The sequence below is a fragment of the Brienomyrus brachyistius genome, chromosome 16 (assembly GCF_023856365.1).
Source record: "Brienomyrus brachyistius isolate T26 chromosome 16, BBRACH_0.4, whole genome shotgun sequence".
Taxonomy (NCBI): Eukaryota; Metazoa; Chordata; class Actinopteri; order Osteoglossiformes; family Mormyridae; genus Brienomyrus; species Brienomyrus brachyistius.
Window position 1 is genome coordinate 5,626,828 of NC_064548.1, and position 24,554 is coordinate 5,651,381.

At 43.4% G+C, this 24,554-nt stretch overlaps 1 protein-coding gene across 10 annotated transcripts in view; it reads left to right on the forward strand.

Moving 5' to 3' along the window:
- LOC125710026 (low-density lipoprotein receptor-related protein 1B-like) overlaps positions 1-24,554 on the forward strand; it is a 339,401-nt gene that overhangs the window by 189,783 nt on the left and 125,064 nt on the right. For all 10 annotated transcript variants that reach the window (XR_007382901.1, XM_048979177.1, XM_048979181.1 and 7 more), the window contains 8 exons: positions 2,241-2,372; positions 3,823-4,050; positions 4,871-5,045; positions 5,490-5,584; positions 7,766-7,915; positions 20,997-21,137; positions 22,618-22,743; positions 23,055-23,186. Coding sequence is in view for 9 of the 10 variants with exons in the window: in XM_048979177.1 (XP_048835134.1) it covers positions 2,241-2,372; positions 3,823-4,050; positions 4,871-5,045; positions 5,490-5,584; positions 7,766-7,915; positions 20,997-21,137; positions 22,618-22,743; positions 23,055-23,186 (1,179 nt within the window). In the remaining variant the exon portion in view is untranslated. The remainder of the gene's footprint in view (positions 1-2,240; positions 2,373-3,822; positions 4,051-4,870; positions 5,046-5,489; positions 5,585-7,765; positions 7,916-20,996; positions 21,138-22,617; positions 22,744-23,054; positions 23,187-24,554) is intronic.

Genomic DNA, 24,554 nt, shown 5'->3' on the forward strand with positions numbered 1-24,554 from the left:
TTGGGCTCATTCTGGCTTGAGTATTATTATTATTTCTTGTATATGTGTTCAGTACCAATGTGCAGGGTTTGCCTTTTATTCTCACCCTTTTGTGCATCAGTGGTGATTGGTCTAAAAAATTTGTTTGTGTGAATCCTGCACTTAGCACATAGTATACCAACCTCCTTTTGTTTTCCTTCCAGCTGCGCAGAAGGCTTTAGATCAGGGCTGGGTGTTATGCATTACACTTACGTTTCCTAGTTTGTCTTTTTGTATTTTATTGATAGTAGCACTGCAGTTAAAATAAACTTTCAGTGAGGTTGCGTGACTCACCCGGGCCTCTTGTGAGTATATAAAAGATACCATTTTGTGAGAAGAAAAGCTTTTCGCACTGCCAGGAGTCAAGTGTGCCTGTCAGAGACTGCTCATCTCCTACACTCTTTCCTAAGATGCAAATAACAGGCTGTTGCCATCTGAAAGCCCTTAACAAGCCCTAAAATGCACGAGTGCGATCGTACGCATATCGGAAAGTAAGCATGTCATTATCATAAACATATTTATTGAGAAAAAGAATATTTTTATTGCAGTATTTCCTTGTTTCTGTTTACGTGACTTAATCAGCATGCGTGATGTGGTTTCGCGCTTGGAGGGGGTTGCGCATTGTCACGTTGGGCTGCACTGTTGTTCCCATAGATTGTTTTCATTCCTCCAGTTGATCCCAATTTTCCTTATGTGCCGACTGCGTGGGTAATTAATTCATTGGGATTATCCCATAATATACTCAAATGAAAACAAAAGGATAAGAAAATTGCTAAGGGCAAGTAACTGCTAAGCTGTTTCTGCACCATACATGGCAATAAAAAAGGACAGAAAAGTACAAAACAGCACGAAAAGAGCGGCAGCAAACTCTCTCACCGGCCGGTTCTCTCATCTCCAAAGTATTTTGCCTTAACCTGGCACCTGCTTCCTTTTTGTTAGTCACCGTGTTCATTTACAGTTGAAAGCATTCTTTTTGGTATATTACAGCAGGTTCTGCGGTGTTGGATGGAATGTGACTGTCGATGTGTTAATGAGCCCAATACGGGCACGCTTGTTAAGGCCCGCAGGAGTGTCGCTTCATAAATGGCCAAAATGAGGACCCTTTTTGGAAACGAACGCTACAGCTGAAAAACCTCGATCCTCTTCCTTACAGTACATTGTCCCTTTTATTTCTACTCTCTTGCGTGTGGGGAAGGCCAAGACAGGGATTTTTTTTCCGGTGCTGTGCAGAGTCCCTGTGACCTGTTCGACCTTGAGTTTAGCGAGCTACCTTTTTTATTTAGTTCAGGTATCACAGGAACAGCGGTGTATGATTATGCTTTTGATCTCCTGAAAATCTTGCCCGTTCCTTCCTAATTCTTGGCCAGTCCTCAGGGGATCGGGAATCCCACAGGGGGGAACAGAATGTGGGAGTATAAATAAATCGGTAGGGCAGCCGGGGGGGAGTAAATTTCAAGATCCTGGAAGCGTCGTCGGAGCAGATCTCACTCTGCCAAAACTGACAACCCCTCTCAGGTGTACCCGGGCAATTTAAAACCACATCTTAGAACTGCGGTCATGTGATTGATCTAATGCAAAACAAATACACCAGATTAAAAGAAAAAATATAGATATGTATACAGAAATCAAATCACAAGTGCATTGATATATGTATTTCAGGCTGCTCAAGTTACTCAAATCTGCCTTTTGCCTGTGGTTATGTTTTTATTCCCCCCAAGATAAAGTCGTCTCTGACCTCAAAAAATGTGTCATGGGGGACTCGAGTTGCTTACACGGCTGTAATAATACCCTTCTTCACGGTATCTGGGTAAGTATATGTGGGGAGGACGCGACATCATCAGGTTTGGGAGCCCACAGCTCTCAGTGGCTGAACCTCATTCCCTCCGCTGACCTGCTTGGCTCTATTTATCTTTACACAGCCTCATTTTTCTTGTGTTTCCTCCTTTCTTTTCCTTTCAAATATAATGAGAAAAGTAGGTTCCTTCGTTCCCTTCCAAGGAGGTGCAGCAGGCGTTGTTGTCACGGGAGGAAGGAGGTTTGCCGGACCCCCAGCAAGTGATCTTTCTTTTTTCTGTTGGCACACAAGCAGAACCTCCCCTGATGCGGTGAAGCCAGTTTTCACCTCAGATGAGCTCACACACCATGCTCACGCTTAACGGCTTAATAATCGAGGTGTGTTTGGTGTGACATCGCTGGGGGATTTTTTTTTCTGTCTCCTCTAGTGTCAAACCCATGCAAGGCCAACGACGGGCGGGGCCCCTGCTCCCACATATGCCTCATTAGCTACGACCGCACGGTGGCCTGTGCCTGCCCCCACCTCATGAAGCTCTCTTCCAACAACCGCTCGTGCTTTGGTGAGTCAGCCCCCCCGCTTCCCATGTGCAGCCATGAAAGCGATTTGCTACTCCTGAATGATGCGGACGTCTGACAGTCAACGGATTGGAAGGTAACACGATGGCCGATGTACCAGCCTCAGTATAGTCTGGGAAAACAATGGACATTTAAGTGAAACAGCACACGTTTATATTAATTTGAAAGTGCACAGCTGTGTTAATATTCCGAAGTGTGAACTTTGAAAAGAGTCAACATCTCCCGGGTTCTGGGGAAACGCATTCTCACAGCCCTGGAGTGAGTGATGAAAAGACCTGATTAAGGCAGTCTGGGGATAATGAGTCACTAGCGACTTACATGTGTCTGTCGTCTGAAGGCAGAGTGTCAGTCTGTCAATGAATTTGAAATTGGCAGCAGTAATTATTGAGTTCACTCTACAACATGGTCTGAATCCGGGGGTGGCCAGAATCTGCTAGTGAAAAGATACAGGAACAAGTTAGTTAATTCACTTTTTGTTTGAGAAATTTCTGGTAGGAAAAATTAGAAGTTTCTGCTTCTTTATCAAATAAGTCCAGCTTACAGACATACTGTAGTCCAGTTCCCTTGGTTTTATTGGGGAGAAGAAAGTGGCAGAGGCATTGATACAGACTTAAATTGATTAGCCTTCCACATTTGACCTTGTCTCTTTGTTAGTGGTACTTTGCATTAAAATTGCCAATATCTATGTTGACGTTGGATGTTTTACATCATGTCTACCCCTAACTCTACCTGAATTTCTGCATGCTTCTTGTAGCCCTTTCCTGCACCAATAACAATGCTGATGGAAGTGTCTCGTATTTAACTTAGTTTAATAACTTAACTCCCTATTTTTAGCTAGCGGTATATTTGAAAAAAGCTCCTCTATAAGACGGAAGCAGCTATTAGCGCTCTTCCGAATCCCAAACCGGCTGGGGCACCAAACTTTCATTTGCCAGTGGTGCTTTGTGAAGGTCATGATCACTTCTCTAGTGTGCTCCAGCTGCTCACTCTTAACGAGTTACACGTAATGTGCTAATAAACCCAACCCTCCTACTGAGCAAATGCAAACCCTTTGTTAAACATTCCAGCCCTCAGAACTACTGTTTATGCTTTTAATTGAGATTTGAAATTTGCCATCCTTTATTCAGGCATGGTGTAGCTTAGTCATTGATGTTTTTACTGGGAGTCCCGTTCATAGCGCGGAGGATTTCCTTAGTGCTGCCCAAAAACTACTCCAACCTGCATTTCATGCTGTTTCTTCAGGACTTTCTGTGATGTATATTGGTTCCGCATCACCTGGAATTCGTCGTCTTTGTTCCCACCTGATCTTTTTTTTCAGTCACTCCTACCTTCTCTTCAGTCACAATTGGCAGATGCCTTTAACGTTTTCAGGTGATTTAGGCATCTCTCTCTCTCTCTCTCTCTCTCTCTCCCTCTCTCCATCCCTCCCTACAGCCCTGAAGAAATTCCTCTTGTATGCCAGAAGGTCAGAAATCCGGGGTGTGGACGTGGACAACCCATACCTAAACATCATCACCGCCCTGACGGTGCCTGACATCGATGATGTCACAGCAGTGGATTACGACGCAGCAGACGAGCGGATCTACTGGGCTGATGTGAAGACGCAGACGATAAAGCGTGCCTTCATTAACGGCACTGGTTTGGAGACAGTTGTGTCAGGAGGTATTGCACCAACACTGCTTTTATGCATCTCACTGCTGCTTTGTAACGGCGCCTCTGCGGGGCCTCGTCTCTGAGCCGTGAGATGCCTGATCACACCTGCAGTTTTCCCAGCCGCTGGCATGCCTGCTGCGTGTATTTTCTGATCCTTCAAGAAACCGATGGAGTAAATTTGCTCCAAATGGAGTCCCTTTGCTGAGTTGGGGATTAAAGCCAGATCTCTTGGGGTATCCATCTTTAATCGGAAAGTTTCCAGTCCGTCTCCCAGCATCCCTGCAGGCGGCCCGGGAATTTAAACCCCAGGCAACAAGATCTGACTTCTCCTCTAGTACGGACAGCCGAGAAGAGATTTTTGTACATTTCTGAATAAGTCTCTGAACACCTGTTTGGGCTTATAGGTTTAGGCTGCTTTGAAATATTGAAACATTCCCAAGATGGATAATACAGAATATTTTCAAAAATAATGTGATATCATTGTTTCTAACCTGCAGTGAATAACCTTATTACCCATCAGGAAAGAGATGTACCTAGCAAACAGCTGACCTTATCGGGACAGACAGCTTCAGAGTGCACGACTTGTATATCTGGTTGTGGATCTTCAGCTTGGTTAACCTAGTCTATGAATGCAATCAAAAAACTAAAATGCCTATAGTCTTGCATTTTGTCTGGTTACTTATGGCTAAGATTTGGGCTGGGTAGGGGCTGAGGTTGTCATAGTTGGGATTAGAGTTTTGCCCATAGAAATTAATGGACGGCCCCCACAAAGATATAGATATCTAATCTGTGTGTGTGTGTTTCCCCTCCCCCTTAATTAAACCTCCAGATATAGTAAACGTTCGCGGGCTGGCTTTAGACTGGCTGTCGAGGAACATGTACTGGATGAGCTCAGAGAACGACGAATCGCAGATTAATGTGGCCCGCTTCGACGGCTCGCTAAAAACCTCCATTATCCACGGGATCGACAGGCCAAAGTGTCTAGTCGTTCACCCGTCAAAGGGGTAAGATAACTAATCAACACCTTGACAAAGAAAATTGAGTAGTCATATACTAATGTACGATACAAAGGCATCCATAGTTTCCTAATAACTAACAAAGAAAACTAGGAGTTGTTTAGTGCTTGTTTAAGGTAGTCGCACAGAGTTTTCATGTAGAAATGCCCTTTTCCATGTATAACAACTAGCTTATATTCCAGTAGTGCAGTTCTGATAAGTAGAGGTGTATAAATTTTGGTTTGTGTGTATTTCTGTTGGACTGCTGTTTCTCAGCAGAGCAGGAGCAATCAAATGGTGGTGTTGGCTCTTTTCTGCTACACCAGCATTTACTGCACTACTGTCCCCCAAGTGACCTGTAGCGTGTGATTTATGTTTCCACTGTGCCATAAAACCGAATGTCAGAGTCTAGATTTTATATATATTTCAGGGTGTTTCATTACATTTTCCCAGGAAAATCTACTGGACTGATGGCAACACAGTAAACCTGGCAAACATGGATGGCAGCAATAGCAAAATCCTTCACCAAAACCAGAGGGAGCCTGTTGGTGAGTTTCATCATGCAGTGTTATTGGGGCTGGTCTTGTCACCAGCTCAGGGTGCCAAGAAAATATCCACCACACCATTACACCACCATCAGCCTGAATTGTTGATACAAGACAGGATGGATCCATGCTTTCATGTTGTTCATGCCAAATTCTGACCCTACAATCTGAATGCTGTAGAACAAATTGAGACTCATCTGACCAGGCAACGTTTTTGCAGTCTTCCATTTTCCGATTTTAGTGAGCCTATGCCCACTGTCCCCTCGGTTGCCTGTTCTTAGCTGACAGGAGTGGCACCTGGTGTGGTCTTCTGCAGCCCATCTGCTTTAAGGTCGACGTGTTGTGCATTCAGAGATGCTCTTCTGCATTATCCTTCTTTGCATATTTCAGTTACTTTTGCTTTTCTATCAGCTTGAGCCAGTCTGGCCATTCTTCTCTGACCTCTGCCATCAACGAGGCATTTTTGCCCAGTGAACCGTTGCTCGCTTTTCTCATTTTCTGTTAACCCTAGAGATGGTCGTGTGTGAAAATCAGTTTCTAAAATTTTCATACCAGCATCAACCATGCCACGTTCAAAGTCACTTAATCACCATCATTGTCCATTCAGGTGTTTGATGTCAACATTAACTAAAGCTCACGACTTGTATCTGTATGATTTTAAACATTGTGCTGCTGACGGATGAGCAGGTGTACCTAATAAAGTGGCCAGTGAGTGTATATACAGGTGAGAGTAAAGCATTCATGCAGTGCCCTGAGCATTTTCAGGGGTTAAGAGCCTCGCCCTAGGACTCAACAGAGATCTCCTGATCATGGGATTTGAACTGGCGCCCTTCTGACCACAGGCACACGTTCAACTGTTGCATTGAGAGGTAGCATTACAAAGACACATGTGACTGTATTTCAGAGGTCTTCTGCCCTTCTTTCAGCCAGGCAACCTTAAGAATCATCATCTGTGTCTCTTCAAAAGGTTTCTCTTCAAGTGTTCGAACAATATTTCATTTATTGAGTCTTTCATTTTTGGCCGAAGGTCAAACCTTCAGTTTCTCAGGTATTTTGACCCTGTTCTGTTCCCAGCCATGTATTCATACCATAAATCATCTTGACGTGCCTTGTAGAACCTTAAGAAAAAGTTTTTAAAACACCTTTGTTTATAAGTGCATGTAGCTCTAGGAAGGGTTTACATTGATTGTTTGTTTTGAGGTCTCCCCAGTCTGTGTTTTCAGCATTGTGTACCAGGTGAGGGTGACCTGGTACACTGCCACAAACCACTGTCCTCCCTGGCTTCGAATAGTGACAGACCTTACTAGTTTGATTCTCTTTCTTACAAACGGGTCAGTGTATGGTCGTTCTCAGCTCCGGAGGTGAGGGTCTGAGTCCCACCCCAGCTGTGTGTGGGTTTTGGGCTGTCCAGGGTGTCCCCATGCTCTAATCTGCTTGGTTTAGGTACCCCCACCCCTGCCATTGGCTCAGGGCCTTCCATGGAGCTGTACTGGGCAGGTGGTTGAATGATGGATAAATTTTCTTTTAGCAATTATATTAGTTAACAAATACTAGCGGAGGCCAAAATGCTTATGGAAACACCTAGTGAGATGAGTCAGATATAACAAGGCTGCTTTATCTGAATGAAAAAATAGATTTTAAATTAAAGTTTCATTGTTATGTTTACATCTTGATAAGCGTGGAACGTCAATAATGTAGTCCAGTAACAATTATAGTTATTAATGAGATAAAATGAATAATTAATGTTACGATGCAGTTCACTTTTTTTATTTGTCTTTTAATTATCTCGAATAACAATAAATAAGTCATGCAATCAATAAGAAGAATATGACTAAAGAATTACATTTCGACAGAATTGGACCAGAAAATTTAATACAATGTATCTGATTTCTCAACCTGTAAATTACTCTTTTTAAACTATACAATAAAAATGTATTGCTTATGAGGTTAATGCTGGTAATCTACCTAGGGAGCTGGAATTTAGCTGGGGTTGAATTTAAGGTGAGGTAGACAAGGTGCCCATGGGTAGAGATATGAAGATGTTTCCTTGTGGTTGTTTATAAGATCAGAATAAATATCATCAGGCAGTCATAATGGTGTTAACATACTCATTCCTAGCTTGTAGCCATTGGCTAGTGAGATACACTCCTAATAATCATCTAATCAGACATTCTGCTCGACCAGGCTTGTCGATCGACTATGCCGCCAACAAGCTGTATTGGATCAGCTCTGGTAACAGCACCATCAACAGATGCAACCTGGATGGCAGCGGCCTGGAGATCCTGGAGCCAGTGAAGAAGCAGCTGGTGAAAGGCACCGCCCTTGCCATCATGGGTGAGTGACCCTTTACCTGGCATCTCATGTCAGCCATCTACTAAGAGCTCAGGGGGATAGATTCACTGGTGCTGGAAAGTGGGCCTGGATGAAGTCGTTTGGTTAGCAGTGAAACAGCCACATTGACATTGCGCTTGGCTGCATGTGAAATGGTGTCATCAGGACATAACACAATTAAGATCGTTGGCAGTTATTAATCTCATTAATATCAAACCATTCAGTTCATTTGAGGACTGTTGTCCTTAAAATGTTGTAGTTAGCATAATGACATGTTTTATCTTGGTGATGATGATTGACCTTCTGCCTTTCGATACAAAACACTGACTATTACACTTTTATTGTATTTCCCACATGGGGAATACATATGGTTTTGAGACCGGTCCTTTGCCACAGACACTTATGTCTATAATGCGTTAACTCAAAAAGTAATGTATGCAAACTTTGCAGACCGATTATATGGGCTAACTGCTGAAACTGATCAGATTTTGCACCAAAATTCAAGGAGCATTTCATAGTGGCAGCAAAGGGAAGGGCGATGGCAGAAGACACATGACCTTGTGAACTTTTGATGGATCTTATTACCACTTCATAAATCATCATATGGATAAAGATCTATTCTTGATTTACTGATCAGGCCTTTTGTGCTAGAACTGAAGCAGCAACACTATGTGATGGCAAATGAGGGAAAGGGCAACTGCAAAAGATTTTGTGAATACAGTAACCCTTTAAAGTGTTTAAATGGATCTATTGTATAGGTGTTGATCTGGGACCTATTTCATTTAGTGACAAATTGCTCCACAGTTGAAGCTGTGCCACTTAGCGGTGGCACATGTAAAGGCTGCCAAAGAGCCACATCAGATGAACCTGATTACATTGAGACAAGTCACGCAAAGTCGGGCTTTTGATAAAGATTTAAATAAAGAATGTGCTTCCTGGTACTATGAGAAGTGTAATGCTTATGGGTTGCCGGTGTTTGATGAGGATATTTGTAGTGCTGATAGAGCCATCTACCTGGTGCTTCCTGGAACTGTGAGAAATGTAAAGCTCACAGGTTGTCAGTGCTTGCTGAGGCCATTTTTAGTGTTGACAGAGTCATCTAACTGGTGCTTCCTTTTAGTGTAAGGAGGGTAACTTTTCTGATTTGCCTGTGTTTGCTGAGGACATCTGTAGTGTTGATAGAGCCATCCACCAGGTGCTTCCTGGGACTGTGAAGAGTGTAACTCTTACGTTTTGCCAGTGCTTGCTGAGGCTATTGATAGCTTTGATGGGACCAACCACATGGTACTTCCTGGTACTTTGGGGAGTGTAAAGCTTATTCTGTAATTGTGTACAATTGTGCCCAGTGGTTTTCCAGACACTGATTCAGGCAATCTCTCAGTTCCAGTCTCTCACCATACAGGTCTGGTCAGAATTATTGGCACCCCTCAATTTTAAGTGCAGAATGTAGAATATCTTCAGAAATAAATGCAATTGAACCATCAGATTTTTAATAAAATGTCCAAAGTTATTGAAAAGAAAAAAAACTGTCAGATAGTGCTGGTAGTTTCTGCCACTCATCCATTGCTATGCATTCAATTTTGCAGGAGTCCTCTTTGCAGTGGCAGATTTCAGCTCTCTGCAGAGGTTTTCAGTGGGACTTTGGTCAGGACTCATTGCTGCCCAGTTTAAAATAGTCCATCTTTTCCTTTTCCACCATTCCCTCATACTGTTGGATTTGGGGCGCTGACCTGCTGAAAGACTTTCACCTCAGACCTAATTTTTGGACACTGGATAACAGATTTCGCTCTAAAATGCCTTGGCAATCTTCTACTTTCACTATTCCTTTGGTATATTCAATGGCTCCAGAACCATAATCAGCAAAGTAGGCCAACAACATTATAGAAGCACCACCATGTTTTTACTTCATTCTGTCACCTATAAACAAACTGCACTACATTCCCAAAGGTTTCTACTTTGGTTTAATCTGTCCATAGAACATTATCCCAGAATGACTGTGACTTATCCAAGAAAGTTTTTTGCAAACATGCGTCTTGTCTTTTAGTGCTATTCTTTCAATAGCGGTGTCCTCCTCGGCCTTCGCCCGCAGAGTCCTACTTGGTTTAGTGTGCAGCATATGGTACCGCCAGAAACCACCACTCCAGATTGCTCCAGGTCAGCCTGGAGCACTTTAGATGTCTTGCGTTGTGTTTTTTCCAGAATCCACACCAACCTTCACAGACTTCTCTCACTGAGTTTCTTTTTCGCTGCACGTCCTGAAAGCATTTTAACAGTTTTATAACTTAAAACAAGTTCTTTGGCCATTGCCTTGTAAACTTAGGAATCGTTTTGCTTTTTGATAATACCAGTTGTGCTGCGCTCAGTTACTGTACCTCTCTTGTCTTTGTCATTGTGAAAAAGAAACTGGATGCAATCAGTCCTTTTTTATGTAGTAAAACCTTCCTTCAGTGCTTAATTCATCATGTGAACAGTGAAGATTAAGCACAGGTGATTTTTTTTTTTGTTTCCTGGTTTGTTTGAGGAAATAATTTATAAAAAAAAAAAAAATGGGTGCCAATTATTGTGTCCAGCATACATTTAATGTCTATAGGCAGGGGTGCACGTAACTGGTACGCAAGTATACATTCACCTTGAAGAACGATACGTGTGACAATCGATTGTTTGTAAAAGCGCAAATGCGTACTTATTTTATGTTCTTTTGCGCTGCTATGAAACAGTCGCTTCTGCAAAAAATCGATTGTCGCACGTATCGTTCTTAAAGGGGAATGTGTACTTGCATACCAATTATGTGCACCCTTGACCTATAGACCATGCAATGTTTTCACAAAGTAGTGTGTGGGTTCCTTATTATGAAGCATTGTACTTAACTTGTATTTTTAGTATTACAGGTTTTATGGCAGTCTGTTTATAAGTATGGGTTGTCTGTAAGTTCTTATCCCGGGGACATGCTATAGTGGGGAAACTTTCAGAATAAATTCGGAGAGTATTGGGGTTGATTTTCATCTGCAAGGTCATGTGACCTAGTTTGATTTCTCGGTCAATTAATTCATTTATAACCATTAACCTGAAGACTTCATTTTTCTACTTGGCTGCAAACCAAGGCTGTTTATCAACAGGCCTCTAGGCCATTCTGGTAGAAATCGGGCAGCTTTTATAAAAAAAATCCAGTAAATGTAAAAGGGGGGTGTGGGGGCAACTGTTATGATGGTACTTGAGACTGCCAGCTTCACTTCGAGGTGTTTGATGACACAGAGTGGAGAGATATTAAGTATGGAGAGAAGAAAGATGACAAAAGGATGTATAGATCAGAGAAGCATATGGAACCAGATAACAAGGCCTGTCATGTCTGAAAGATCTCCATTGTGACACCCACCATATGGTTTTACAATTACATTTGATGTCCGATGTTTCTAATGTAATATTCAGTTGTGAATTTGCATAGATAAGTGACAGCATGAGCCACCCGTGCTGTAGGAGTGAGACTGTACCTGCTGCAGGGTGAACCTGCTTTATGTAAAGACTCCTCTGCTAGAACATCAGTGCCATCCATCTATCCCTCCATTTTCAGTAACTGCATGTCCTATTCAGGGTCATGGGGGGTGCAGAGCCGATCCCAGAGGCAGAACTCAATGGCACCTGGAACATTTTCCTCACACAAGTGCAAATGTGATTTCATTGTAGAGAGGACCAGAAAGTTCAGGGTGACCATAAGATGATATGTTTTACGAATCGTCATATACTATGATAAAGTGCATTTTATTTTGTACAAAACACAATAGCGTGGTTGTAACTTTTCCAGATTTGCCGTCAATACTTACCAAGCCTGTCTTTTGTAAACACGCCTGTTATTTCAAGCTGAAAAATCGTTGCACAAAACTCTGAGGTTTGCCTAATTAGTACTTTGTCACCTGTGTCTGAATGCTCGAATGGATTTAATTCAACAAGGTGTTTGCTGTCACAGCAGTCCTTAAAAAAAATGCTGCCTGATTTAATATTCCAATAAAATATATTTCTAGTACACATGCAAAAACTGGCAGAAACATTTTACCATTAAAAACTACTGGTAGGATATAATGTATTTATTCTGAATTGATATGAACAGTGACATCCTGGCTGATTATATATAAACAGTCAGCGGTTGTCTGCTAAGTCAGTAATATGTAAATACGGCGTTAGTGTTTATCTGCTGTGACATTTCCCATCCCAATTAATGCCACTTGCATGTCTACATAACCTACACTTAAGCAGACATTATACATTTATTAGGGGGCAGGTAGCACATATTATGTTGTGGCAAACATTGAGCTGCAGCTATTATATTGTGAAACACGGGCTCGAGTAGAAACGGGGTTTACTTTTCATGGAAAACATTTCCAAGGAGGACTCCCAGGACTGAAGCCAGCATGTTCCAAACACTAGAAAAACATTCAAATTCAAACTGGTAAGATGCAAATCATGACTTGGATTTAAAAATAAGGCATACCGGGCACCTCCTTAGATTCTGCTGTGACACGATATAACATCAAAACTAAATATAGAATTCCCTTACATGCTTCCATTCAAAGGAACCTTGACAAATATTTCTAATAAGAATTGTGATACTCCGTAAGATCTGGCAGAGGATGTAGCTGGATTTACACTTCCTATGTTTGGACACGCATGTATATTCAGCCCAATGAGGAGAGCTGCTGCTTAATGTGTGGCCAGGTGGACACAAATGCCATTTCAGTTCTGAGCTTCTGGTGTAGCGTCTTCACTCTCTCTATAAGGCTCCCTTGTTGTACAATTGATTAAGAAACACTTTCTGACACATTACAGGTAAAAAGTATTTGGCATATTTAGCTGTGTAATATAATAAATAAGCATAGAGGGCATGGCACCTAACATAATTATGCGAAACATGTTTTTTACAGAGTTCAAACTGGGTTTATTAGCATTGCATATCAAATTATAGCCATGCATGCTTTGTTGTGAATTATTTTTAAATTACAGTATGGTAATTTTGTCTGAAGCCACAGGGAATGAATCTTAAGCTGGATGTGACATTGCCACGTGTCATAGGTTCCATCAGTCTCCCGGCACCTGCCTTCAGAATAAATCTTCTTCTCGTGCTGGGATCTGATCTCCCCGCTTGCTTCTGGTGTTTGGTTTGTCTGTGGTATCTTCTTAGAGCCACATGCTGACAAATGGTCGCAGGAACCTGAAAAAATGAGCTTGGCTTTGATTTGTCACGCTTGAAGAAGGTGACTTTTGAGTTGCACGGCGCAGGTGCTCCGTGAAATGCCGAGACAGCCGTGTGAATCCTGTACGTCTCGTGTCTGAACCGCGACCCAGGAATGCCTGCAAAGATGCCATTTACAAACACGCACGGGAAGGAGGCTGAGTTTATGAGAAATGTTATTTAAGGGTGAACAGAACAGGGCGTTCGCCATGACCGAAATCGGGCTTTGATTTGATACCGGATGCATCTGAACCTGCAAACAGTACATTTGTCAGTGCAGTCTGACTAATTACTTCTCCTTCTTATGCTTTTTAAAGGCACATCTTGGCATTCTGCCCGGAATTAAGTACCTAGCTGTCATCTTTGAGCACCAGTTCACCTCTTAGGAAGAGCGTTAGAGCCATCAAGAGGAATTTTGCGACACTTGGTCGGATACTGCTGATGTCCTGTGACGAGGGTCTCAGTAATTCTGGGGTAGATGGATATTGACTTTGTCCCTCCAAATGTCTTGTGGCCCAAGATAATTGTCCTTTCAGAGCGATGACTCGGCTGGCTGCCTAGCCTCTTGGAGCAGGGTGCTGTCACATTTATTTGAAGATGTAATCTAACTGAATGCTTATGAACATAACCACATTTACATTTATGTGTACTGTATATACATGCACGTGTGAAGCATTTTGACTGGAATTAATTACATTAAAGATTTAGCTGATATAATAGCACGTGGGGAAAAACACAGTGTCTTATCTTTTACCCTTTTATGTAATTTGCATTCTCCAATCTCCAAACAAGGGTTCTGGGAGGTTCTTGATAAACTCGGCACTGTTTGAATGCTTACTTGGTGCTATAGTAATGATTTCTGCTCCAAGGCAAAGTGCCTCTGTATCTCACTGCTAATTGACAAATGTGTCGTCCTGGACCCTGAGGTTTTGTGCGCTCAGAAATTAACGGAAGCAATTGTTTTGTGACTAACAAATGCATCTCAATCAGGCCTGGGCAATTAGGCCTGTTGTCTGCGGAAGCCAAATCTGACAACGGTGGCATTTTTTATTGATTATTTTCATGCCACATGAAAGCTGCAGTAATACACTTGCTAGATTTCACTATCTGTTTTTATTAATTCAAATGATGATTTGTAGATTGTAAATTTTCATAGTCTTGAGCATAAAGCTTTGGCCCCTTTTTTAAGGCCAGTAAAAAGAGCTCAGCAGCTCAGCATTTGCCCAGAGCTGGTACAGATATATGTCATAATATTGCAAAGCAGAGAATAGTTGCAGCACTGATGTTTGTGTGTGTGTGGGACTGGTATAGAAATGTACCCACAATAAAAGCCTCTTATGTTAACGTTGTGGAAACCATTTTTTTTGATCCCCACAAGGGGAAACTCAATTATAGTAAAATCTATGACTGCAATCAAAAACCTAAAAATGCCAAAAGTCTTGAATTTTGTTCGGTTACTTATGATTAAGGTTAGGGCTGGGTAGGAGTTAAGGTTGTCATTAGATGGGATTAGGGTGTTTGTGTGTGTGTATGTGTGTGTGTGTGTGTGTGTGTGTGTGTGTCTGTGTGTGTGTGTGAGAGAGAGAGAGAGAGAGAGAGAGAGAGAGAGAGAGAGAGAGAGAGAGAGATGGCGAGAGAGATATTGAAGAGCATAACCAGGTTAGAGAGATAATTAACACTACCAGACTGAAATTGTTTGAACTTGAAATCACAGCTAGTGACTTTGTATTTTCCACATCACTTACCCAGCACAGGACACTGACTGTACACGGCGGGAAACGTCCTGGACAGGATGCCGGTCCATCGCGGGACGTGCTCACACTCTAAGGGCGATTTAGAGGCCACACTTCCCCTTGTGTTTTGGCCTGCTGGAGGGAGATACAAACACACCCTCTGCACACAGAGAGCCAGGCCTGGCAAGGGAATAGGATGTGCAATGTGGCACTTTTTTCATCCTCGTCTGTCCCACCTTGCTCTCCATGAGACTGACAGACACGTATGCAGGTGGAAGCAAAGCTTGGGGGTTACAGTGCAGGGTCAGCCAGCGTGCAGCGCCCCCGGAGCAGTTGGGGCTTAAGGGCCTTGCTCAGTGGCAGTATCAGTTCGCCCGTCAAGGTGTTTGACCCGGTGACCTTCTGATCACGGGTACAGAGTCCTGACCTGCTGAGCCCTGGAGGTGTGAGGTCACAGCTCTCCCTCCTGAGCTGCCATTGTGCCCTGATTCACTGAACAATTCAGCCTAAAACTATATTGGAGATAGTAGTCAGAGAGAAAATATCAGCGTAACAGTAACAGCAAGCTGCGAGACTGAAAGGGAAAATGTTCACTTTGTACCTTAAGCAAGAGCTGGTCAGAAGAATCGAATGTTTCATAATAGAGGGACAGCTCTACAGGATGCGTGTCTTGCTTCATGCGTTCATTTGAACATAATTTCAAAAGAAATGGCAACAACATATTAGAGGCCTCTGCACTCTGATGCTGCTTTGATAGCTACTCTAGTCCCCCGATGAAAGGATCCTGTCAATGGTGTCAAACCTTGTGAAGCATTGTGAGGCCTCTCCCTTTTCCGCCATGTTAAAAAGAGCTCCATTGAATTGGATTTTAAACTTGTTAACAGCCTCTTTCCAAGGTGCTGCAGCTGTGTGCTTTTAAAAAGCCCACGGGGTGTCGTTACCTGACCCTGTGCTACAGCTGTACACAAATTAACTGCACTTCTCATTTGTTTCTGACACCAGTCTAACTTTTTAAAATATTTATCCATAGTTCAAAATCATTCATGCAACTCTGCTTATACTAATGCGTGTCTGTGATGACCACTATAAAGGCAGCACTGATAAATGCAAGATTGGAGCATTACATGGATATGAACTAAAATGGTTCTATATATTCCTTAAAATGAATGCTTGCTTAATTAATGGTCAAATCTGCTCTGTCCAGCATTTACACCACATACAGTACAATCGGAATGCTTCTGTTTCTGAGGCACGAATGAACTGAATGGTCTTGCTCAGTATTTTGTTGCCATTTGTAATAAGCCTAATTAAGTGTTTTAGCAGCGCTGGATGACTACAGAAAAAAAAAAAAAAACCTTAAAGAACACAAAATCTTAGCCCTTTGCACGAAATCAGTTGTATAGTATAATGTGCCACTTTATACCATGGTGATGGTATGTTTACTGGATTATTATTTAATTGGAAAATGTGACCCTCAGTATTTTAATCTTGCCATGCAGTAATTAATCAGCCATTTGTGTTGCTTTCAATTGATTTTGTTGATGCCATCATTCTGCCCAAAAATCCAGTGTGAATCAAATATGATTGAGATCTTACAAGAGTTTCACCTAGATCGTTCTCTCCTCTGTAGATAATTGAAAAACTGATGGAGGGATTTATGTTGATTTTACCTGGAGGATACGTTATCTTTTGTAATGTTCATTGCCTCATTAGCTTTAGCAAGAATATGATTATCTTGTTTTGTTAGAAGGCACGGGCTTATTACTTTCGCTTTCAATAATAGCAGTATTGGCTGTGAGATGAAAGTTCGGATCTCATTAGAAGAGTATTTTGAATTGTTGATTTGGTGATAGAAAGATTGCAGTTGTATAACAATGAGGTCACGTGATCAGATATTCATTTATAGTCACCAGTTGTCCATAAGCAGCTGGTTCTGGTTCTTGCCACAAGGTCATCAGATGCATTAAAATACAATTACTGCCTTAAGTAATTGTCGATTAGGCAGGAGAATGCTTCAGTGTCCCAGGTTTGATCTATTATCAGCGAGATCGACTCAAGGTCCCCTCGGTTGGGAATTCAGAAATTCAGCTAGTAGTCATCATAGCAGATTTCTTACCCTAACTAGACATTCCTGCTGTTTTTATGACAACAGGCTCTTGAGATTTAGTATTGTTGGCTTTTACGAGAGAGCGACTGCATTTGACCTGTCATGTTTTTTAGGAGGACATCCGTAATGCAGTGGGACAGGTGGTTTTGTAACTGTTAGACCTTGCAGTTTGTAACACAGGCTGAATGGTGGCTATGTGCTGGATGCTGTGGTGACTCACTGGGGGGCGCTGTGGCCCCACCCCTCTGGGCCAGCAGCTCCTCTCCTGTGTGGCTGTGGAGTGTCGTTTGCATGGTATGGATTTCCGCTGCTTAGGCTCCAGGCTTGTGTGATGTTGTGCTTGTGGGGAATGACAGTCAATCAATTAATCAGTTAAAGTGTGCTTTGTCACAAACACAGTTATACTCAGAGACTGTTTACTGAAATGCCCGTTTTCCTATAGCTCCAAGACTGTGCAACAGGGCACATGGGTATAATGAGATAAAACGTTAAGCAGTAGCATGCAATTTGCAGTAAAGTGCCAGGTGGTTCTGCAATATATGTAAACTGTAAAGTGGCAGCAGGCTGGACATGTATAATTTCAACTTAAGAGATCTTTATTTTGCCGCAACAAATAAACAACATGCATTTGGAACCATTTCATAAAGGGACTGTTAATATGCCAAGTCAGTCTTTAAGTAAAATTTGTAGGGACAGGTACATATAGTTCTTATTTAGCATCAGTTAGTCAAATGTTTGTCACTCACACGCATAATAAGGTGCATAATAATAAATTATAATAATTACAATAATAATAAGGGAAGAAGAATATGCTCATAAAGGTACCTATATACAAAATCTTTGCGTGCATGTGTGTAGGTAAACAGTATTGTAAAAACATTAAAGAAATGGTTCTTAAAACGGTTTAGATAAAAAAAAGAAAACTGATCATAATTCTATAAGGTTAACACTCACTCTTGTTCCATCACTGTCTTGCATACCGGAAGGGGTATTTCTGAGGTAACATTACGATAACATTAATAATGACGAACCGCTGAAACTGCACAATGTTTTCATGAGTGCCATAAAGAAATGTGTGTGTTCCTTATTGCAAACCATGTATTTAACTCAAATATTAATGTCATAGGCTTTATCAGAGTCTGTATTTAAGAAAGAGTTGTCCGTAAGTCGGAGGTTTGTAATCTGGGGACTGCCTGTACTTTTGCAAATGGAAAGTAAAGGCTCATTTCATTTTCATTGGAATACCTGATTATGTTTTTGTCATTTAAAGTTGGGCTTCCCAAACTTTCGATGACTGCAGACTGGCATGCATTATGCAAAAATTTCACAGAGTGGAAGATTGCACATGATTAATAGGAAAATATCATCGACATCATAGCTTGTTTGCTAACTGATTAGCATCCCCTGGGAATTTGTGAGTATTATTTTAACTCAAAGCAAGGGGGTATTCCATGAAAGTAGCTAAAGAAAGCCAGACTTTCCCAAAAAATAACCTTGTCTGCACAAATAACCTTGTCTTTGCTTTTTACTAATAAACTTTCAAAGTAGACTGACTAAACAAAATATAAAAATATCTTCCTTTTATCACCCCAATTTCAATCATTGCATTTCATGTTTGACCTTTGTAATATGGGTACGCTTTTATTTTTATTATTCTGGAATTAATTGGAATGCTGAGACGTGATTTTTATGGCCTTTATTATATTGATCACATGACATAAGTAGTGAGAGCGCGGAATTTCATCCGACGGAATGATCTTTTGGGACGTTTGAGACAACGCCTACAGTAACTAAGCGAGACAGTTAACCTGGTCCAGAGTAGAATTGTTGACTCGCGTAAGTTACCATGCTAGCTCAGTGGGGATTCATTTAAGACACGTTGATGGAACGGAATTCCCACTTAAATGAGCCAGACTTGTCGAATTAAGTTAGACTTTCCCATAATCCTGCTTTGTGGAACGCTTGTCAGGACAGTGACTGGTTCTTTGGAGCCATTAGGCTGTTCCAGGTACTCCCGACTTAGGGCTATCAGCGTGGGGCTGCTATAGAGGCCGTCTCAGAGGCTCCCGGCTTAAGGCTATCAGCGTGGAGCTGCTATTGAGGCCATCTCAGAGGCTCCCGGCTTAGGGCTATCAGCATGGGGCTGCTATAGATGCCGTCTCAGAGGCTCCTGGCTTAGGGCTATCAGCGTGGGGCTGCTATAGACGCCATCTCAGAGGCTCCCGGCTTAGGGCTATCAGCGTGGGGCTGCTATAGAGGCTGTCTCAGAGGCTCCCGACTTAGGGCTATCAGCGTGGGGCTGCTATAGAGGCCGTCTCAGAGGCTCCCGGCTTAGGGCTATCAGCGTGGGGCTGCTATAGAGGCTGTCTCAGAGGCTCCCGGCATACGGCTATCAGCGTGGGGCTGCTATAGAGGTCATCTCAGAGGCTCCCGGATTACGGCTATCAGCATGGGGCTGCTATAGAGGCCGTCTCAGAGGCTCCCGGCATATGGCTATCAGCGTGGGGCTGCTATAGAGGTCATCTCAGAGGCTCCCGGATTACGGCTATCAGCGTGGGGCTGCTATAGAGGCCGTCTCAGAGGCTCCCGGCTTAAGGCTATCAGCGTGGGGCTGCTATAGAGGCCGTCTCAGAGGCTCCCGGCTTAAGGCTATCAGCGTGGGGCTGCTATAGAGGCCGTCTCAGAGGCTCCCGGCTTATGGCTATCAGCGCGGGGCTGCTATAGAGGCCGTCTCAGAGGCTCCCGGCTTAAGGCTATCAGCGTGGGGCTGCTATAGAGGCCGTCTCAGAGGCTCCCGGATTGCGGCTATCAGCGTGGGGCTGCTATAGAGGCCGTCTCAGAGGCTCCCGGATTGCGGCTATCAGCATGGGGCTGCTATAGAGGCCGTCTCAGAGGCTCCCGGCTTATGGCTATCAGCGTGGGGCTGCTATAGAGGCCGTCTCAGAGGCTCCCGGCTTACGGCTATCAGCTTGGGGCTGCTATAGAGGCCGTCTCAGAGGCTCCTGGCTTAGGGCTATCAGCGTGGGGCTGCTATAGAGGCCGTCTCAGAGGCTCCCGGCTTAAGGCTATCAGCGTGGGGCTGCTATAGAGGCCGTCTCAGAGGCTCCCGGCTTATGGCTATCAGCGTGGGGCTGCTATAGAGGCCGTCTCAGAGGCTCCCGGCTTATGGCTATCAGCGTGGGGCTGCTATAGAGGCCGTCTCAGAGGCTCCCGGCTTAGGGCTATCAGCGTGGGGCTGCTATAGAGTCCGCCACAGGAGCTCCCGGCTTACGGCTATCAGCATGGAGCTGCTATAGCAGCCTGTCCCAAGGGCTCCCGGCTTAGGGCTATCAGCGTAGGGGTGCCCATTCTCAGGGGTGTTTCTGGACTGCTGAGGCAGCTTCCTTTCTGTTCCTCTCGGACCATGCATAGATTTAACAGGAAAATACTCTGTGCCCCCCCCCCCCCCCACCACCAACGCCATGGGATCCAAAACCCTATGATGCAGGCGTCTCCTGGTATCTTCTGGCCCATGAATGATAAATTGTTAAAAATCCTGAATCCATGTGCTATGTTGTGTGAGGAGGATTCTCTCTGTCTATAATTAATCTAGCTATTAATCATGTGATGGATTTACTCAATTGTAGGATGATCAGCAATGTGGCTCGTTCATTCATTCAATAAAATAGCCCTTTGCTCTGCTACGCGGTAAAACTGATGCAGTGTGCATAAAAATAAGTTTTAGTTCGCTGAGTTTTCTCTGAGTGCATTTTAGGTGTGTTATTGTCAGTGCTTAATATTTATCCAACAACTGGCAAATTGATTAAAATGAAACTCCTAAACTTCATCCAGATCCAGATCGTTTTTACAATTTATTCATCGTCTTCACTCGTCTTCTCTTTTACATGAGCTGCGCTCGCCATAGCTCTTGAACGCTCTGATTATGCATGACAGTCTTATGGTCATATACCCAATCCCCCTGCCCCCCCCCAAAGCTATGCAAGCTTTGATGAAATTGCGGTGCGATGCTTCTCTCTCTTTAAGGTGGGAAGCTATGGTGGGCTGATGACAGTCTGGCACAGCTAGGCATCGTCACCAAGAGGGACGCCCGGAACATGCTGGTGCTACGGAACAAGACCAATGGCGTGCTGCACATGAAGGTCTACGACAGGGAGGGCCAGAAAGGTACAGCCAGAGGAACCGCAGTGTCGGTCAACCCATTAGGCGACACCAGCGGCCACCTAGAGAGGCATCTGCTGACTTAGCCAGCCTATTTCACTTAGCTGAATTAGTTGGGTAATTCAGGTCCAGAAAGTAAAAGTCCAGCCCGGGATTTTGTCTCAACCAACCAGTTGAGTACTCTGTGACTGTGACTCTTTATGTTCAACTAGTTGGTTGAAACAAAATCTTGGTCTGGACCTATACCTTCTGGACCTGAATTACCCAACTCTGGTCTCGGAGCAGGGGCACTGGCACTAAAGCTTGCCTTGGGCGCCACATGGACTTCAACTGGCACTAGCCGGCTGCTATAATCCTGAGATCGATCTGGCATTTTGTCATTGGGCACATGACTGGCTCACAGGCATCATTTCAGATATGTCCAGTGATGCTATACGGCTTGTGGGACAATTCCACAGGTCAGAGCTTTAATATATCCCACTAATTTTACAATTTAGAGATTGGCAGGCAAGAGAAATTTGCACGTTGGAAACTGTTAATGGACCCAACCATGTTTTAATCCTTAAAATAGCAGATTGAGGTTTAAACTAGGCACAGAGTCTGTTGTGTGAGTTATTGTCAGAACCATCTGTATTAATGGCAGGTCCATTAACAGTGTTACTGCAGATCGCCTAAGCATTCCATTAGTATAAAGAATGGCAATTAAGGAGTCCTTAAGGTAAATCTTTTGAGTAGGTGCTTGAAATTCCTCGGACCAATTACATTTCTCATTTGTCTCCCTGACACAAACCGCATGGGAGTGTGGTTTTATAACTTTTCTCTGAAGGTGCAGGTGATATTGTGCACAAGAAATAAAGGCTTGCACCCCTTTACCACTATCACGCTCTGATATTGGGTAATATGCAGGCTTGGGATGTCATTGGTTAACCTCAGGACATGTAGCATGATGGTGTTCTGGCATCTAACATCAGCACAACTGTGTCCTGTGACGACTGTCAGCTCTTTCCTTCTGTTTATGTGATGAATTATGCTCAAGAGAATAAGGGATTCTTATTATACGATTTCTGTGTTTTTAATGAACTGAATATTTTTTTTACATTCATTCTCCTTAAATCTGTACTTAATTACAGTAGGGGACTTGTGTTTTTGGAATCTACCAGTTATCAGTCTTTCATGTTGTATTGTTTAGGCGTAATTAAAAGGAAGTTAAAAGAAAATCAGATCTATTGCCGCAGAATGTTGAGTATTCAATAGAACAAATATTAATAATAAGCCCTATTAATGGAAAAAATAATATTCATGAGATATGGGCTAAATCATTTTAGAATTTTTTCTCAAAGTACATGTATTATGCAAATTTTGAACTGTGGGATTTTGTAGGCATTCGATTGCTTTTGCCTAGCCGAACCTCATATGTGAATAACAGACAAGGGGCTGCAGAGTAGTGCCGCTCACCTCTGTCGGTGCTGATCTGCCTGTCGAGCAGGGAGGAACCCCTGCCAGCTCAGCAATGGCGGCTGTTCCCAGCTCTGCTTTCCCGTCTCGGAAACCAGCCGCACCTGCTCCTGCACGGTGGGCTACAGCCTGCGAAGTGACCGCCACTCCTGCGAAGGTGAGCTGCTCCAGGCCCGACGAGTTTGCCTCAAAGTAACGGCACCATGCCGCCACTCTCCAGGGCCACCATCTGCGCCATCTTCAGGCTCCTGATGTCTGTCCTATATAGTGTCATTATCGTAGCTTTGGTTGCTGTCATTATTTTTTGTTTATTAAATAGCTTTCACTGCACTGGCATTCCTTGCTCAATTCACCGCGCACACGTATGTATTTGGAGATAATAACTAAAAGAGAAGCTTTGGCTCAGTTGTGAAGTCTCACGAAACAGATGTCAATTTGAACTCCTGTTTGTCTGTGTGTGTGAGACAGGTATTGGAGCCTTCCTAATGTATTCCATCCACGAGGGGATCCGAGGAATCTCGCTCGACCCCAGCGACAGCAGCGAGGCCCTGATGCCGGTCACTGGCACTCTGTTCGCTGTCGGCCTGGACTTTCACGCAGGTGACAGGCAGAGCGCTCCCGTCGCGTACACCAGGCCTGATTTGTGGTTTGGAAATCGTGAGAAGTATGATGAAATGACATGCCTCCCTCACATCAATATACAAAATGATCCATGGATACAGTCACAATTCATTTTGCTGTTGGAAATATACATGTATTTCTCATGTCATACTTCTTATATTGTGTATATTGTGTATTTCAGTTCAGTTTATTTCTCTGTCAGTCCCTGTGTGTCTCTATATTGCCCCTGATTAGGCATATGCTGTATTGCCTGGCTGCAGTGTTGTTAAATGACACTTCGCCGCTCTGTGGCGAGTGATAATGAAGATTCTTATCCTGTCTTATCTATGTCAAATCCTAAAGGACAGAAAGCATAGCTATTAGCCACATGCTGCCTGAATGAGTAAAACACAGGAGTCCTGTCACGTGTCTTCTGTCTGCCAGCTCTGCCTTGCGTACAGTGAGCACTCAGCGCGGGATGTTAAGTGGATTAAGTCAGTCCCATAATTGATGCATTAAAAACACACACCTTCACATGATAACGCATGGACATTTTTATTGATTGTATTTAAGTTTTTGTATAAGTAAAAACAAAAAACAGCTCAATTTTTGAGTTAGATCATTTTGGTACCTACAAAGCGGCCATTTGACTTGAGAGTATGATCAGTGTAGGAGGCTAGTATTGAGGTTGTGTTCCCAGTTGAGCTCCCAGGGCCCAGCAGAGCAGAACGCATAGCACACTTTGTTTTATCGATATTGTGAAGTACAGCTCGCAGGGCGCTTTCTCCTGCGTGAGCATGTCAGTGTGCCGAGGCTCAGTCCTGCAGCGGCTCGATTTATAGCTGTGCGTTCACGTTGCAGAGATCATGCACGTGTGCAAAATGATGCCTGCAGACGGAGCTGCATGCGCATCTGCTCGCGAGAGATTCATCTGCACTTTACTTTTACTCGTCGGTATTCCTGTTCATCAACCAAAGAACAGGCATCTCATAATCAAGAGAACCTTTACATCATTTGCATTTTGCTGGTTTTTAGTAGATATAAAGAGCCATTTTTGTTTTGGCATGGTGTCCCTGCTCTCCGCAAGAGTGTCCTTTATTTAGCAGCATCGATGTCAGGTGCCCGTGGGAAATGCCATGCCTGCATTTTTGTGGCCTTGCCATTGTCCGGTAAGCCATTAAAGCCCGCAACCCTCAAAAAGAGCTTGAAATGCCTTGTGAATATGCAGAGGCCGCTTAACACGTGTGTTTTCTCAAATGCTGTGGGAGCACTCTGAGCGACACTGGTCCGGGTCCCTGGTGAGCTTTACTTGGTAGCTTTGGAGGAAAATCAGAGGGGTCACAGAGGATGGAGGTTGCTTCCAGACTG